The sequence below is a fragment of the Papio anubis genome, chromosome 20, assembly GCF_008728515.1.
Source record: "Papio anubis isolate 15944 chromosome 20, Panubis1.0, whole genome shotgun sequence".
Lineage (NCBI taxonomy): Eukaryota > Metazoa > Chordata > Mammalia > Primates > Cercopithecidae > Papio > Papio anubis.
In genome coordinates, this window is record NC_044995.1 from 8,954,333 (window position 1) to 8,972,099 (window position 17,767).

The 17,767-nt window shown below is 52.3% G+C and overlaps 1 protein-coding gene across 1 annotated transcript; it reads right to left on the minus strand.

Moving 5' to 3' along the window:
• Window positions 1–62: 62 nt before the first annotated feature.
• On the minus strand, window positions 63–6,997 carry MBOAT7 (membrane bound O-acyltransferase domain containing 7). The gene is made up of 2 exons (XM_031660373.1): window positions 6,870–6,997; window positions 63–1,177 (listed from the first exon to the last, which is right to left on the minus strand). The coding sequence occupies exons 1-2, from the start codon at window positions 6,995–6,997 to the stop codon at window positions 829–831; spliced, it is 477 nt and encodes a 158-aa protein (XP_031516233.1). The 3' UTR covers window positions 63–828.
• Window positions 6,998–17,767: the final 10,770 nt, after the last annotated feature.

Genomic DNA, 17,767 nt, shown 5'->3' on the forward strand with positions numbered 1-17,767 from the left:
CTCCCCGTGGCTCCAAGTCCTTCCCAAGCTTATCACCCAGATACCTGCACAGACACAATGCCTTGTGCAACACTTTATTGGGAAAGATTTACACATGGTGACCTGTCATAGGCCAAGGGATGAGAAGAGGGTGCCAGGAGCGTTGGGGCCCCGAGGTGGCTCAGATGGAAGCCATGGGACGGCCGTCCCCAGGCCGACGCATCTACACCTCAGTTTTTGTGAAATGGGAAGCTTATGCTTCCTTCCAAGTCTGCAATATCGGTGCAATGAGCTAAAAGTGGAGCGAAAGACACAAGAGGCTTCCCACTCCCAGGACCTGCCCCCAAGCTCTGACCCCACATTGTGGATGCAAAGAAAGGGAATTTGTCCAAAACCCACTGCCCAGGGGCCCCTTCCGTTTTGGGGAAGTACAGTGCTCTCTGGATACCCAGAGGCTGGAGCAGGGGCCCAGGAGACTCTTGTCTGGACAAAACTTTGATTTTGTAGGAGTGGAGGTGGTCCCTGGGCGGAGGGCAGGGAGGACACCCCCAGGTCTGCTTCAGTTGCAGGCAGAGTATTAAGCTGGGGAAAAGGAAATTCTCTCCAGGACCCTCTCCAAGGTAAAGACTCTTTCTGGGGAGGAGACAGTGGCCTGATTCACAGAATTCCCGGGACCAGCTGGCAGAGGGGAGCGTCACGGAGCTTACTCCTCCCGGAGCTTCTCCGGGGCAAGGCTGGTGGGCTGGGATGCCACCTTCCTCACCGGGCCAAGGCTGCCCCCACCCAAAGCCAGCCCCAGCCCCAGGGCTGCCAGGGCCAGGAAGTGGATACAGAAGCGCAGATTGAGGCCTAGCACCGGGCTGTCGCGAGAGCACGGCCCATGCACATGTAGTCATAGGCGCGCATCTTCAGGAACCAGTGCACCCAGTCCCAGGCCTTCTGGCCCCCTGGGCTCAGCCGCCCCCACAGGGCTGACTCCAGCCGGCCCTCGGCAGCCAGGCACAGAGGGATGGTCAGGAAGCTCAGGTAGTAGCCCGGTGGAGGCCGTGACAGTAGGCGCTCAGCAGCATGGTCCAGGCGCTCCTGAGGAGGAGGCTGGGGGTCAGGACCTGCAAGTCCAGGTCCCCAGTGCCCACTGACACCAGATCCAGGAGTCCGGGGCTCCAGCCCCTCCTCCCTAGACCCAGGAGTGCAGTGGCTCCCACTCGCCCTCCCTTTCAGTGACCCAGGAGTCTGTGACCCCACCCCTCCCTCCTCCCTCAGATCCAGGACACCAGGCCCCAGGCCCTCCCCACTCAGACCCAGGAGACCAGGCCCCAGGCCCTCCCCGCTCAGAACCATGCCCCTAGCTCCAGAAGGTAGAGGCTATAGGTCTCCTTCAGAGATCCAGGAGCTCGCAGCCTCCCATACACACTCACAGTCCTATGAAGACCCTCTCCTCCTTTAAAGATTTAACATTTTATGTTCCACTGCCCTTCCTCTCCCAGGACCAACAAGTCTAATTCTTCAGCCCAGTGGTTTTTTTTTTGGTTTTGTTTTTGAGACGGAGTCTCTGTCACCCAGGCTGGAGTGCAGTGGCTGGATCTCGACTCACTGCAAGCTCCGCCTCCTGGGTTCAAGTGATTCTCATGCCTCAGCCTCCCAAGTAGCTGGGATTACAGGCAAGCGCCACCAAACCCAGCTAATTTTTGTATTTTTTGTTGTTGTTCAGACGGAGTCTCGCTCTGTCACCCAGGCTGGAGTGCAGTGGCGCAATCTGGGCTCACTGCAACCTCCACCTCCTGGGTTCAAGTGATTCTCCTGCCTCAGCCTCCCGAGCAGCTGGGACTATGGGTGTGTGCCACCATGCCAGGCTAATTTTTTTCACCATGTTGGCCAGGATGGTCTCGATCTCTTGATCTTGTGATCCGCCTGCCTCGGCCTCCCAAAGTGCTAGAATTACAGGCGTGAGCCACCGTGCCCGGCCATTTTTGTATTTTTAGTAGAGATGGGGTTTCACCACATTGGCCAGGATGGTCTTGATCTCCTGACCTTATGATCCATCCGCCTCGGCCTCCCAAAGTGTGGGATTACAGGGGTGGGCCATTGCACCCAGCCTCTTTTTTTTTCTTTGTAGAGATGGAGTCTTGCTGTGTTGCCCAGGCTGGTCTCGAACTCCCGAGCTTAAGTGATCCTCTCACCTTGGCCTCCCAAAATACTGGATTTACATTGCACCTGGCCAAGTCCTGTTTTCTTGAGAAGGAGGACCACTGGTTTTCTGGTTCTTCAAGAGTGTGGAGGCTGGGGGCAACGGCTGGCGCCTGTAATTGCAGCACTTTGGGAGGCTGAGGTGGGAGGGCTGCTTGACGCCAGGAGTTCAAGACCAGCCTGGGCAACATAGTGAAACTCCATCTCTATTAAAAAGAAAAAAGGGCCAGGCGCGGTGGCTCACACCTGTAATCCCAGCTATCTGGGAGGCCAAGGTGGGCAGATCATGATGTCAGGAGATCGAGACTATCCTGGCTAACACGATGAAACCCTGTCTCTACTAAAAATACAAAAGATTAGCTGGGCGTGGTAGTGTGTGCCTGTAATCCCAGCTACTCAGGAGGCTGAGGCAGGAGAATCACTTGAAACAGGGAGGTGGAAATTGCAGTGAGCTGAGGTTGCACCACTGCACTCCAACCTGGGCGATAGAGTGAGACTCAGTCTTAAAAAAAAAGGGCAGGAGTTCGATTCGAGACCAGCCTGGCCAACATAGTGAAACCCTGTCTCTACTTAGAATACAAAAATTAGCCTGATGTAGTGGCAGGCGCCTGTAATCTCTGCTACTTGGGAGCCTAAGGCAGAGGAGAATCACTTGAACCCGGGAGGCAGAGGTTGCAGTGAACTGAGATGGTGCCACTGCACACCAGCCTGGGCAACGAGATTGAAACTCCGCCTCAAAAAAAAAAAAAAAAAAGAAAGAAACCAGGAGCCCCCAGCCTCCCATTCCTCTATACAGCCCAGGTCCCCTCTTCCTTCAGGAACTCAGGATTTCGGAAGCCTGTCCCCCTTCCTCCCTCAGGGCCCCAGGAGTCTCTACTCCTTTCTTTTTAGGGGCCCAGTTCATCTCCTCCCACCCAGAGTCCCTCCCATCCTTTCCCTCAGGACCCGGGATTCGGAGTCCCAGCCTCTTCTTCCTTCAGGGATTCAAGAATATAATTCCTGCCTCCTGAAGACTCGGAAATCTCCAGCCTCGGTCGCCTCCTCTTTTGGGACCCAGAGTTTTGGTCCCCTCTCCTCATATACCTGTAAATTTCATTCCCTAACCCTTGAAGACCTACAGAGTCAGGCTCTCACCCCATCTTTATCAATGACAGAGAAATCGCTGTCCATCTCACTCCCCATCTGTGTATCTATCAGTGAGCTTTGCCACAGACGGTGACCTGAGGGAGGTCTTTCCTGTCGTGGTCACTGACTTGTCCCTGAGACACATCTGAGTGCTAGAAGCACAAAAGTAACCCGATGATTAAAAAAAAAAAAAAACAAAAAAAAAAACCTCTGGCCGGTGCAGTGGCTCACACCTGTAATCCCAGCACTTTGGGAGGCCGAGGCAGGTGGATCACCCGAGGTCAGGAGTTCAAGACCAGCCTGGCCAATGTGGCAAAACCCGGTCTCTACTAAAAATACAAAGATTAGCCTGGCATGGTAGCATGTGCCTGTAATCCCAGGTACTAGGGGGGCTGAGGCAAGAGGATCGCTTGAACCCAGGAGGGGGAGGTTTCAGTGAGCCGAGATCATGCCACTTCACTTCAGCTGTAAAATAAACAAAAAGGATGAATCCTGTGCATTTTAAGGTGTTTAGGAGCATCCCTGGCCTCCACCCACTACATCCCACTAGCACCTTCCAGTTAAAACAAAATGTCTCCAGGGATTGCCACGTGTCTCCTGGGGGTGCAGCAGCAGCACAACTGCTCCCAGTTGAGAAGCACTTGTGTAAACACTGGGGTGCTCTGGGCTTTGACCTGGCTTCAGCCCCAGAGCTTTAAGTATCATCTATATACCTGGCCAGATGCAGTGGCTCACGCTTGTAATCCCAGCACTTTGGGAGGCTGAGATGGGAGGACTGCTTGGGGCCAGGGAGTTTGCTGCAGCCTGGTTGCCAACACAGCCATGATCTCATCTCTATTTTTAAAAAAAGTAAAAAAAAAAAATTAATTGTGTGGCTTGTCATGAACTGCAGCATTTGGAAACAGGCGGTGGATCACAGGCTCAGATCTGCACTGACCTCTGTGGGTTGCCGGGCGAGGCCTGAAAGGCTGAGAAGCTGAGTGGCGGAGACGTGAACTCCAGGAGGCGGAGCTTGCAGTGAGTCGGTAGACGCCACCGCACTCCAGCCCTGGCGACAGTGAGACTCCGGCCTCAAAAAAAAAAAAAAAGGCCGGGCGTGGCTCAAGCCTGTAATCCCAGCACTTTGGGAGGCCGCAGGATGGGCGATCACGCAGGTCAGGAGATCGAGACCATCCTGGCTAACACGGTGGAAACCTCGCTCTACTAAGAAATACAAAATAGCTGCCAGGTGGGCGGGCTGCAGTCCCAGCTACTCGGGAGGCTGAGGCCGGAGAATGGCGAACCCGAGGCTGAGCTGTGAGTGAGCTGGAGATCCGCCACTGCACTCCAGCATAGAGCTTAGACCCGCCTCAAAAAAAAAAAAAAAAAAAAAAAAATTAATTAAAAAATTTTGGCCAGGCATGGTGATTCACACCTGTAATCCCAGCACTTTGGGAGGCCGAGGCAGGCGGATCACTTGAGGCCAAGAGTCTGGGAGACTAATAGCCTGGGCCACATGGTATGTAAACCCTGCGCCTACTCTGCATGAGAACTACTTGAACCCAGGAAATGGAGGTTGCAGTGAGCTGAGATCACACCACTGCACTTCACCCTGGGTGACAAAGCATCGAAATAATAACAACAATAAATAATAATAATAAAAATTTTTAAAGGTATAATTTACACCTAATGCCACTCAAGCGTCCCCTTTTAAGAGCGACTTTTCCCTTAAGCGTCAGAATCACATAATCATATATCCAATAACCTCAGCTGGAAATCTAATAGTCACCTCAAAGTCAATCAGATAAAACCCAAGCCCTGTTTCCTCATCCTTCTTACTCCCAAAACTTACCCCTGCTGGGTCTTCCCCTTCCGCCTTTAATTTAATTTAATTGATTAATTAATTTTGGCTTTTTTACTTTTTTATTTTTTTGAGATAGAGTCTTTTCTGTTACCCAGGCTGGAGTGTAGTGGCGCGATCTCAGCTCACCGCAAGCTCTGCCTCCTGGGTTCATGCTGTTCTCCTGCCTCAGCCTCCCGAGCAGCTGGGACTACAGGCGCCCGCCACCTCGCCTGGCTAATTTTTTGTATTTTTAGTAGAGACGGGGTTTCACCATGTTAGCCAGGATGGTCTTGATCTCCTGACCTTGTGATCCGCCCGTCTCGGCCTCCCAAAGTGCTGGGATTACAGACGTGAGCCACTGTGCCCAGCCTGTTTTATTTTATTTTGAGATGAAGTTTTGCTCTGTTGCCCAGGTGACCTTGGCTCACTGCAACCTCTGCCTCTTGGGTTCAAGTGATTCTCTTGCCTCAGCCTCCTGAGTAGCTGGGATTACAGGCGCCCGCCACCATGCCCGGCTAATTTTCTGTATTTTTAGTAGAGAAGGGGTTTCTCCATATTGCCCAGGTTGGTCTTCACCATATTGCCCTGACCTCAAAGTGATCCATCTGCCTGGGCCTCCCAAACTGCTGGGATTACAGGTGTGAGCCACCGCACCTGGCTATGAATTTCTACTTCTTTTTTTTTTTTTTTTTTTTTGAGACGGAGTCTCGCTCTGTTGCCTAGGCTGGAGTGCAGTGGCGAGATGCTGGCTCCCTGCAACCTCCACCTCCCGGGTTCAGGCCATTCTCCTGCCTCAGCCTCCCGAGTGGCTGGGACTACAGGTGCGCACCACCACGCCCAGGTATGTATTTTTAGTAGAGATGTGGTTGCACCATGTTAACAAAGATGGTCTCAATCTCCTGACCTCGTGATCCACCCGCCTCAGCTTCCCAAAGTGTTGGGATTACAGGCGTGAGCCACCACCCCCGGCCTTTTTCTTTTGAGACAAAGTCTCACTCTGTCGCTCAAGGTGGAGTGCAGTGGCATGATCTCAGGTCACTGCAACCTCCGCCTCCTGGGTTCAAGCGATTCTCCTGCCTCAGCCTCACAAGTAGCTGGGATTACAGGTGCGCACCACACGCCTGGCTATTTTTTGCATTTTTAGTAAGGACAGGGTTTCACCATGTTGGTTAGGCTGGTCTTGAACTCCTGACCTCATGATCCACCCGCTTGAGCCTCCCAAAGTGCTGGGATTCCAGGCGCGAGCTGCCGTGCCTGGCCTGAGTTTCTGCTTCTAAAGGCTGCACAGATAACAATATCAAGCACAGAGTCTCCTTTCAAGAAATACTGGAGAAATGAAAAACAATAAAAACGAATACGTAGCACACGCACTTACCTGTCAGGCCTCACATTAAATACATTTCACATTTTATCGCATTTAGTCCTTCTATCTACCCATGAAACCAGTAATAAACAGCATTAACTCCATTTAACACTTGAGGCAACTAAGAGGTCAACTAACTCCTCAAGGTTTCTTTCCATAACCTGGATGGCCAAAATTCCAGGAAGGCTGGCTGTTGAGTCCAGAGGACTCAGTACATTGCTTCTGTCAAGTGAGGCTGACTTTACAGAAGTAGAAACTGAGGGCCCAGAGAGGGGGAATGGTTTTACACCAGCATGCTGCCACTAATTAGAGGCAGGGCAAAACCAGGCTAAACAAACTACAACTCCTATGAGCCTCTGGGGCAGAAGCCCAGCCAGGGAAGCTGCAGGCTACCCTGGGGCTTGCTGGGTGATGTAGTTCTGCAGTGTCACCTGAGGCTGGTGGGACTCACTCACACCGCCTTGGGACATGAGCAGGTGTGTGCCCGTAGTGCCATGCGCCAGCCACCACTGCACCGTCATGTTCCAGTACACGCCACCATAGCAGCACTTGCATGAAAGAAATCCTGTGCCGTGGCAGTGGGTGTTGGCAGGATGGTCTCATCGTCACTCAGAGAGGAAGCGCCTTCTCCCGGACTGGGGTGGAGGATGAGGTAAGGAGACAGACAGCCACAGCTCAATGAGCCCCTCGGCCTTCCTGCAGTGTCCTTGGATGCTGGGAAGGGATCCACAACCAGCCAGAGCAGCAGCCTTCTGGCTGTCAGACTTGCTAGGGCAACAAGGAGGGTATTTGAGAGAGGGGTGCCTGTGGGGAGGGCGATGGTGGGCCGGGTAATTTTAGTTCACTGACAATGGGCTTCTTCTTCTTTGGGTACCTATTAAGGACTACCCACAGCCATGAAAAACCACTTGAGGGAGCCTGGTTTACTCAACTATAAGTCCTTTATAACAACCAAGCTCAGTGTAATTCAGAAAGCCTCAAGGTCCTTCTAATGTTCGGACACTGCAGTGCCAAGGGAGGTGTGATTATCATCCCTCCTCATAACAGGTGCTTCAGCAGTTGCACAAGGGGAGATGTTCCAATTTCCAATTGAGGTCTACGATCTGTTGCCCAGAAGGCATTCCTTAACAGCAAGGAGCCTGGGATATTTAGAAGGCTTTTTAAGAAAGGGGCGTTTTCCTAATTCATGATAATTGTGGAAGTGTCTTCTAACAATACAGTGGTTCCCTAAATCATTGGTGCGGCAAGCCCCAGCATGGGAAGCAAGCCCACCACCATAGAAACCTTGGTGGCCTCTGATGATGGAGAGAGGAATAATCGCTTTGGTGGACCATGTGAATTTAGAAAAACCTTCAATTCCTGCTTGGATTCACTGAAGAAGGACCTCGTCTGTCAGCAGCTGGGGAATCAAGAGCATGGTTGACATTGAGGCAATGGTAATAAATTCACGTGGGGTGTCGCCCCAACCACAAAGGGAAATGTGATTGGTGACGACAGGACAAAACTAGCAGAGGAGGTAGTTCATCATTTACATCGATGGGCTGTTCCCCAACGCGATCCAAACCCCTAGAAATCTGACTACATGCGAGGAGGAACACAAAGACGTCTACTCCTGGTTGCCGAGACCTGCATTTCCCCTAGCAACAGAACAGCTCTTCCTCAGCCACAAGAGAGTCCACAGCTATGGCCAGTACACATGCTGCCTAACAATACCGGTGCTGGGGGACAGGGGGTGGAGCCTCCTCTGGCAACAGAGGTCAACCTGGGTGCCTGCAGGAGGTTGGCTTCCTTAGCAACAGTGTAACCACAGTTGGTAGGAATGGCATGCCCTCTGCTGGGGAACAGCACTGGTCAGGATTGGGAAATTGCTATTTCCTTGCAAACAGAGGGCAGCTGAGGGCTGCCATGTGAGGATCCCACGGGATGGAGCAGTGCTAGCTCCTAGCAACAAGGCATGACCAGGAGACCATATCTGCAGCAACAAGGCAAAACTACTGTGAAAGGTGATACTGTTGCTAGGGATCACTTCCCCTATGGAAAATAGCAATGTTCATTTACTGGGAACCGTTCCCTAACAGAGGGGGACCCACCACTACCAAAGGATGGCATCCCCAGCAAGCAGGAACAACCTGGTTCTGGGGGTGACACTTCCGTGGCAACAGAGGGGTGGCACAGGGTTGCTAAGTTACCACCTTTTCCTAGCGACAGGGGGCAGTTCACCATACTGCGGGGTGACAAGCGCTAGCAACAAGGGGCATCTGTCAGTACCAGGGGTCTTTTCCCTACCGACAGGGGCTGGCAGGTCGTGGTTGCTGAAGTGACCTCTGCTAACAAAGATGGTGGCCCTATTTTGCACTGCTCCCCAGCTCTCCTCCTGCTGAGGTGACCAATAGGTGGGGCTGCTGGGTCTTGGGAAGCCTCCCTCACTTGCATGGCCTGAGCCTGCTGGGGGTGGGCGATATTGGAGGTGGGGCATGCCCGGCAGACTTTGTGACGAGTGAGCCCCGGCTTGACGGCAATCTGGCCGCCCTGCGGCGGCAATCAAAGACCCGTGAAAGCGCGCTCACGGAAAGAAGTGAAGAAGGCAGGATCATGTAAGAAGTGAGGCGGGCCAGCAGTGAGGCGTGTGAAAGGCGTCTGTGCTGCACGGCCTCAGCGGGAAGAGGTGAGAGAAGGAGCAGGAACAACCCAGGCGAAGCCCGGGAGCCCGGCCAAGCAGCGGCGCCAGCAGGGCAGGCTGGGCAACCCGGGAAGAGCTGCTCCAGCCGATCAGGTAGGTCTTGATAGCGGAAGAGCAGACCTGGGGGCGAGGGGAGGAGAACGCCAATCAGACCCGGCCAGCTGAGCGGAACTCCAGTCTGCAGGAGGAGAGAGGAGCTTAGAGGAAAGGTGGGAGAGGAGAAGAGGGCAGAGACGCTGAAGCCTTGGGGGAGACCCAGGGGTGGACAGAGACAGAGATGGGGATAGAGAGCAAGAGACAGAGGGACAAAAGCTCAAGAGAGACAGAGACAGTGAAAGGAGTGGAAAAAGGGGGCTGGCCTTGGGTGGCTCACACCTGGAATCCCAGCATGGGAGGCCTGTGAGACTAGCCTTGAGCCAAATTCCGAGACCAGTCAGAGCAACAGCAGAAGTTATCACTACAAAAATAAGTGTGTAGCCAGTGTGGTGGAACACCTGTAATCCCAGCTACTGGGGGAGCTGAAGCGGAGGTCGTTTGAACCCTAAGGCTGCGTGAGCAGTGACTATTCTGCATTCAAACCAGGGAAGGAGAAAAGGAGGAAGGAGGAAGGAGGAAGGAGAGGAAGGGAGGAAGGAAAAAGCAGGAATAAGCTGTGGAACTTTGCTTCCTAACATGATGAGTGGTGATCTGGCCTATAGGGAGAGTGATGTGGTCTGAAAAGGACCAGGGTTAAAATTTTTGTATGTTCACAAAAGACCATATATGTTTTAAATCAGCCATAGCATGGTCCATCACTTTTTGCTTGGCATCATCAACTCAGGCATATGTTGTGTGATTCCATTATTAATGTAAGTGCAAATATCCGGGCAATCTGAATGAAAGGAATCAATTACTGGTTTCCAGGGATGGATGGAGGTTTGGGGGATGACGGATATGGGGTTTCTTACAGGTACATAAATTGTTCCCCTAAAACCCTTCTACACAGTGGTCATGTTTTGCCTATGGTGATGATCTACTAAAATCAGGGAGTTGTGTTGGTTACTATTTTTCTTTTCTTTTTCAAATAAAACCAAGAGTTGTATATTTAAGTGTGGATGACTATGTGAATTAGAGTTCCCTAAAGCTGTTATTGGAAAAAAAACTTTGATGAGGTAAACATTAATGAAAAATTTTTTTAAATTTCACACATATATATACATATATATACACATATATATACACACACACATTATATAAATATGTATATATATATACATTGTTTGAGGCCTTGATCTTATGTCGTCAGGCTAGAGTGCAGTGGTAGTAATCTTGTCACTACAATCATCTGCCTCAGGTTCACACCATTTTCCTGCCTCAGCCTCCGGGTAGCTGGATTCCTGGGGTTACCCTTCCCAGCCCAGCTAATTTTTGTATTTTTAATGCCGAAGCCCAGTTTCCACTGCTGTGCATGGAGATGCGTCTCGATCTCAAACCTTGTAATCCCTACCACTGAGCCTCCCAAAATGCTGGGATTACAGACCACCCGCCTGCCTTAACTTATACATATATATTTTTGAGGCGGAATCTTGCTCCCCTTTGTTGGAGTGCAGTGGTGCAATCTGCTTCCTCCTGCAGCTTCCTCTTGCCTCACTGAGTTCAGCGATTCTCCGTCTCAAGCCTCCCAAGTAACTGGGATTCCCATTTTTCCTACATGCCGACTAATTTCTGTAACTTTAAGTAAAAAGGAAGGAAATGGAGTTTCACCATGTTATTACTGACGCTAGTCTCAAGCGCTCCCCAACCTTAAGAATCTACCCACGTCTAAGCCTCAAAAATTACAGTTGAAGCATGTGATGTCGTCCAGCCCTTTTAATTTTATGTTGTTGTTTTTAAATAAAGGGGACGGAATCTTGCTTCATTTGTAGCCGGTGGATCTTGAACTCTTGGCCTCAAGCCATCTCTGGCCTCAGCCTCCCACAGTGCTGAGATTATGAAATCAGTCTACGCATGAATGAAAATATTTCCTTAAACTGAAAGTGGACCCTAAGCTGTGAATATTTGTTATCTGGGCAGAAAACATCAGTTGACATAGATCTTTACCTCCTTTCTCTCTTCTCTCCCTTGCTCCCCTTAGCTTCTGGAGAAAGAAAACAAAATCACCAGGCTGAGAACAGCCAGCTTCTACCCCAAAGCAGCTCTGGTCCAGCGGAGGCATGAGACGTAGACCCAGACACATGCTCACCCTCACAGCAGCAGATGCTAGGATGGAGGTTGCCCCGGGCAGGACGGGAACACAGAACAGGCACTCAGTGCGGCGGAGGAACCCAAACTGGCCAGACAGGCCCCTCACCTGTCATGATTCCCCATGGCAAAAGCTGCCTGTGGCTTCAGGCGTCTCCCGACATCAAGGGAGCCGTCGGGGCAGCAACCCAGGGTGGGCCTTACTTTGAAACAGGCCGTTCGCCAGGCCAGGTGCAGGTCCTGGACTTCACCCCAGCCCAGAGCTCACCAGCTTCGTGGGAAAGGTGAGCAAGGAGACAGATCAGACTTTGGGCCTCCCACCACCATCTCCTGTGCTGCCCTCTGCAGCCAAGAGGAGTCACATCTCGCAGCTCTGTGTGTATCTAAGAGTTGTGTGTGTAGCCTCCTAACTTTAAGCAGTGTTCCCAGGCTCAGTCCCAGGCCTCCTCCCGCCTTCCCACAATTCGCAACTAACCCCACCTGCTCTCCAGGCGATTACAGAGGTTCGATACTATCACACTGATGAGTGGCAAGCTGCTGACCCCAGACCTATCCATCAAGTGGCTTATTGGCATTTGAACTCTGGATATGCTCCCGTGCCAAATGCTGGAAGCGGAAGGCGATGTTGCCAGCCCACAGTAGTCCTCTTCTAGTGTCTCCCCTGAAACAGATTACAAAAATTATTTCAAACCCAAAAACCTCCCCACTCACTTCCTCCTCCCCAAATCCGATCTCTTTTTGAGACAAGTTTTGCTCTGTCACCCAGGCTGGAGTAGAGTGGCACGATGTCGGCTCACTGCAACCTCCGCCTCCTGGGGACTCAAGCAATTCTCATGCCTCAGCTGGCCAGGCTGGTCTCGAACTTCTGGCCTCAGTAATGCGACCTTGGCAAATCCATAAGTTTGTCTGTTGCTCACTGTCTCCTCACGGGCTGGAGTCTGTTGTACTCTCCACCCTTTCCCACCAGTCCCAAGGTCCACCCTATATCAATAGATCTCGTTCTTCCAGCTTGTGGCTGGGTTGTCCATAGAAATCCCTGGTCGGAGTCGGACAAAGTCAGGAGAGGGAGGGCAGGGCTTTTTATTCCCCACACCTGCCAGTGTCTTCAGGCTGGCCATCACCTTAAGCAAGAATCGTTTCAAAGGTGCGTTGGCTCCTCTCATCCTTTAAAAATAATGTTGGCGGTGTGGTGGCTGGGCGCCCATTAATCCCAGCAGCACTTTGGGAGGCTGGTGGGCAGAATCCACCTGGTCAGGAGTTTGAGACCAACCCTTGACCAACAGGAGAAAATCCGTCTCTACTAAAGCCACAAAATTAATGAGCATGGTGGTGTGCCTGTAATTCAACTACTCAGGAAGCTTCCAGAGGCAGAGAATTGCTTAAACAGGAGGCAAGGAAGTTTGTGTGGTGAGCCAAGATGGTGCTATTACACCTCAACCTACAAACAGCAAATGAAACTCATCTCAAAAATACAATAAATAAATAAAACTCATCATAAAGCGTATATATATGTATATATATAGAGGGCCTGGCATGATGTGATGGTTCATGCCTGTAATCCCAGGACTTTGGTTGGCCTAGGTGGGCAGATCACTTGATGTCAGGGGTTTGAGACCAGCCCGGCCAAGATGGTGAAACCTCGTCTCTACTAAAAATATAAAAATTAGCCAGGTATGGTGGTGGGCACCTATAGTCCCAGCTACTACACGAAGAGAGGCTGAAATTGGGAGGAAAATAACCAGAACACTGGGAGCAGAGGAGGTTGCAGTGACATCACACCACCACTGCACTCCAAGCCTGGTGACAGGCCCGGTCATCTTAAAAATTATTTTTGTAGAGACAGTCTCACTATATTGCCCAGGCTGGTCGCCCAAACTCATGGCCATGTCAGCAATCCTCCTTTGCTGACCTCCCCAAGCTGGGATTAACCCTGAGTGTGATCACTGCACCAGACACCTGTGCACTGTCAGGTGCCACAACCTGAGCCTCACTTCCTGAGGCTGTGAGTTGGGGCGGCTCTTGCTGCTGGTCTGGGGTTCAGGCACCACCCCTTTTTTTTTCAGGCAGTCTTGCTCTGTCACCCACGATGGAGTGTAGTGGCACTATCTCTAACCACTGCAAGCTCCCGCCTCCCGAGTTCACCATTTCTGCTACCCTCAGCCTCCCCAGTAGCTGGGACTACAGGTGCCATGTCACCTTGACTAACTTTTTGTATTTTAGTAGAGAACTGAGGGGTTTCACCGTGTTAGCCAGGATGATATGTCTCACAAGGCGTCTTCATTATAAGTCCACCCACCTCTCTCTCTCTCCTCCGGCCTCCCAAGTGCTGGGATTCACAGTAGTGCGCCGCCGACTGCCCTTTGCTGGCTCTCATCCTGCCCACACGATTTGTACTCCTTCAATCATCCTACAAATCATTTCATAACGCGCTCAGACCTACCACGTACGACTATTATTGCATGTCAAGAGCACCCCACAGTCTGTCACCTGGACTTGGATAAAGGGATCCTTTTTATTTGGATCCCTTTATATAGGATAAAGGAGGATCCCTTTATCCAAGTCCATTCCATCTTGCCCTGTTCCACTTCAATTCTCCTTCAGCATTCAGAACAAGTATTTTTGAAGTGGTCTACGCTCTGTGTGTGTGGCCAGGCTGGAGTGCAGTGGCCGGATCTCAGCTCTTTCACCAGGCCTCCGCCTCGGGTTCCTTCCAGTCTCCTGCCTCAGCCTCCCAGTAGCTGGATGGCGCCCCAACCCCTTGACTAATTTTGCAGCGGCAGCATATTTTTAGTAGAGCGGTTTCACGTGGTCGATCTCCCCCTGATGCCAACGATCATACCTCATTCCAAAGTGCTGAGATTACAGGCTTGAAACCTGGCCACGGCCTTTTTATTTTTATTTTTGAGATGGTCTGGCAGCCGGGGAGGCCCAGGCTGGAGTGTGATGGGTGGGATCTGGCTCACTGCAACCTCTACCTTTCAGGTTCAAGCGATTCTCCTGCCTCCACCTCCCAAGTAGCTGGTTAGATTGTCGCCACACGCTGCCTGGCCTAAAGGCTGATATTTCCATTTATTTAATGCAGAGGCCAGTTTGGGCGCTCTTGTCACCGGACTGCAGGAATTAGCAGTGGCTGTGATCTCAGCTCACCCACAACCTCACCTCTGGGTTCAAGCAATTCCTCCTGCCTCGGCTTCCAGTGGCTGGGATTGGTGATCACCACCTGCGCCAGCCTATTTTCCTTATTTTCATTGAGACAGAAGTTTCTCCATTTTGATCAGGCGTCCTGTTTCCCGACCTCAGGTGATCACTTCCTCAGCCTCCCCAAAGTGCTGGGATTACAGGCAGTGAGTACCACCCCGGCAGCCAACCCAGAACAAGTATTTTAAACATGACTGGTCACATTGCTTCACCCAGCGCAGCAAACCAAAAGATCCTCTCTCTTCCCTGACACATCTCAGTCACTCGTGGGGAAGAAGTCCAAAGTCCTCACGGTCGCCAGCCAGACCTAGCATGCTGTCAGCCCTGCTGCCCATTCCCTTTTGCTCTTCCCAGAAAGCGCGTATTGTGCAGCTGGGGTGCAGCAGAACACGTGACCATCCTGCTCCCTCACACCTGCAGAATCATCATCCCTCTTTGACCTGCGTGCTCTCTCTAACCCCTCTCATCCCTGCTCCTTATACGCCTTTGGGCTCCAGTGGGGAACTGGCATTCATGGCTGAGCCGCTCCTAGCATGACCGCTGTGTTCACACCACCAGATAGCCTCAAGCTGAGAAGCCATGACTCTGTGGGTCTGGGGTGGGCCCTGGGAGTCTGTTTTCACCCATCTTCCCAGGCCAGAATGAACCTGGATGCCTAGTTTGTGCCCTTCTGTAAGTACTTTTCCCCAGGCTGCTTTTTCTCATGCCAAAATAGCTACAGGGGTTGAGACAGTATGTTGGTAAACCACAGCTGACTCTGGCTCATGGCTTAATGCTTCCTACTGTTACGCCCATGGGGTTCTTCCTCTGGGAGGAGCTGGGGGTGAAGACCTACAAAGAACATGCAAATGGGAACCCATGCCCCAGACAGCAGTGTGGTGTGACCCACCCAGAAGTGTGGAGGTAAAATCGGGAGGCGGCTGGAGGAGTAAAAGTGGGGGCGTGAAGGGGAGGCCTGGGGGAGGAAACTGGAGAGGGGAGTGGCAAGTCCCGAGTCTGACCTTCAGCGTCAGTAGCAGCTGGGCCAACGTGGTGAAGAGGCATTAAATTGGCATGCGGCCAAGCAGTGAGCTGGAAGGAACAGAATGGAAGAGAAAAAGGTCAGGCCAGAGCCAAGAGTGGCAGAGTGACAAAAAGCAGGTCACGTTGTGTTGACTGAGAAGTCTGTGCCAGCCTACTCGGTCTAAGCCACCAATCCTCCCCCAACTCTCCCTATTCATTCAGAGACAGAAACACAGAAGGGCAGAGACAGAGGACTGGAGGGTGGATGTAGGGACGGAATGAGTATGATTGAAATGGGGAGAAGAGGCTCAGCCACACAGAAACACACAGCCAACAGAGAAGAACGAGGTTCAGAGAGAAGCTGGGTGAAGACCTGCACTCCTCAAGCACTGCTGTTTCCAAGGTCCAGGGCTCAAGAAGAGGGGGGTGGATATGAATGAATATAAAGCAGAGGTGGCAGAGCCATAAGTTCATCACCTCTCTCCATGACATGTAGATGTGGGACCAGGACAAACACACACAGGGACCAGATGCAGAGGGGGAGAAGAAAAAGCAAATGAAGAGGCTACCATTCTGTTAAACTCCACCCTTATAATTCAGCACTTTGGGAGGCTGAGGCAGGCAGATCCACAAGGTCAGGAGTTAAAATGTAACCTGACAACATGGAAAACCCATCTCTACTAAAATACAAAATTAGCCAGGCGTGGTGGTTGCATGCCTGTAATCTAACCTTCTCAGGCTGAGACAGAAGGTATCGTTGAACCAGGAGGTGGAGGGGAGGTTGCAGTGAGCTGGTCTTCCCCATTGAACTCCAGCCTGGAGCAATGGGCGAAACTCCATCTAAAAAGAAAAAAAAAAAAAAGAAAAACATGAAACAGAGAAAGGAGCTGATCAACAAGAGACAGCCAGACAGCCAGAGATGAGGCAGAAGCTGAGAAAGACCCAAAGAGGAAACAGGTTACTTCCCTCCTCCTGCCTCCTCTCCTCCTCCTCCTCACCAAGTCTCACCACATTGAACCTGAATGAGACCCAGGTCCCAGAATGTGATCAGAATGCAAGTGGGGAGCCACAGGTGTGGGTGTGGCCCAGCAGCAGGCCCCACAACAGCGCCCCCATCATTGGGACCCACACCACAGAGGGAAGGACAGCATAAACCCTGGAACCTTGAAGTTCATTCCCTTTTGTTTCCTGCAGGCCTGACTCTGGCTTTCTTAAGGAAGCCGTGGGGATGGTCAGAACCATGAATACGTCCATTCTTCAGGCGACATGGTCTGGGGGAGGGGCAGAGATTCACAGTGAGAACCCAGGAATTCAGGCCCCCTGCCTCCTCCCTCTTCGAGGATCCAGGAACCCAGCCCTCTAGACCCCAGTTTTTGAGGATGATGGAGTCCGAGACTCAGCTCCTCTCCTTTGAGAACCTAGGAACCCGGACTCCAGCCCCTTCCTCCTTGGAGACAGGAATCCACCCCCAGCCCCTCTCCTATGAGCGTACAGGCCTCCAGCTCTTCTCTCCTTTGAGAACCCAGGAAAGCGTGGGGATCTCCCAGCACCCAGGCGCCTCCTTTGCAAAGGCAGAAATCAAAGTTACTCCCTGCACCCATACTAGGGACCCAGATTTGAAGACGCCCCTCTTTTAAAAACCCAGAAACAGCACCCCTCCCAGACCCTTCCTCTTCGACAGCCCAGGAATCTAGACCTCTGAGACCCCTCTTCCAGCGAGGATCCAGGAACCCAGATCCCCTCTTTGGATCCCCCATCCCCCGGCCCTTGTGAAACCAGATATCTGGACCCCCCAGCCCTTCTCCTTCGCGAGCACCCAGAGGAGCCCAGGCCTCTAGTCTCCACCTCCTTCGGTGCTCCAGACCCCTCTCCTACGGAGAACCCGGGGATCGGACACCCTTCTCTTCCCAGGCCCAGGCCCAGCCCCAACCCGTCCCGCGCACCCCAGCGTGGGTCGGATCCAATCCCTGGCAGATCCACAGGCGGTTGCGCCAGCCCAGAGCTCTAACGCGCCTCCGGGGCCGCGCCGCACCCACCAGCCTGCAGAGACCCTGCCGCCATGTAACCTCGCCTTGCCACTGGGCGCCGCCACCCCCGCCCACCTGAGCTGCTCGCCGGGCAGGAGGCGGCCCAGCAGTCCCATCCCGCGGGCAGCTGCGGCTCCGGCCATGCCTCCCCCGCCCAGCGCGCC

Excerpts from the sequence above, each read along its gene's own strand:
- MBOAT7 (XM_031660373.1), bottom strand. The coding sequence starts at position 6,997 with ATGACGGTGCAGTGGTGGCTGGCGCATGGCACTACGGGCACACACCTG. Across the intron at positions 1,178-6,869 it reads ATCACCCAGCAAGCCCCAGG|CCACTGCACTCCTGGGTCTA; the intron begins GTAGCCTGCAGC and ends GGCGAGTGGGAG.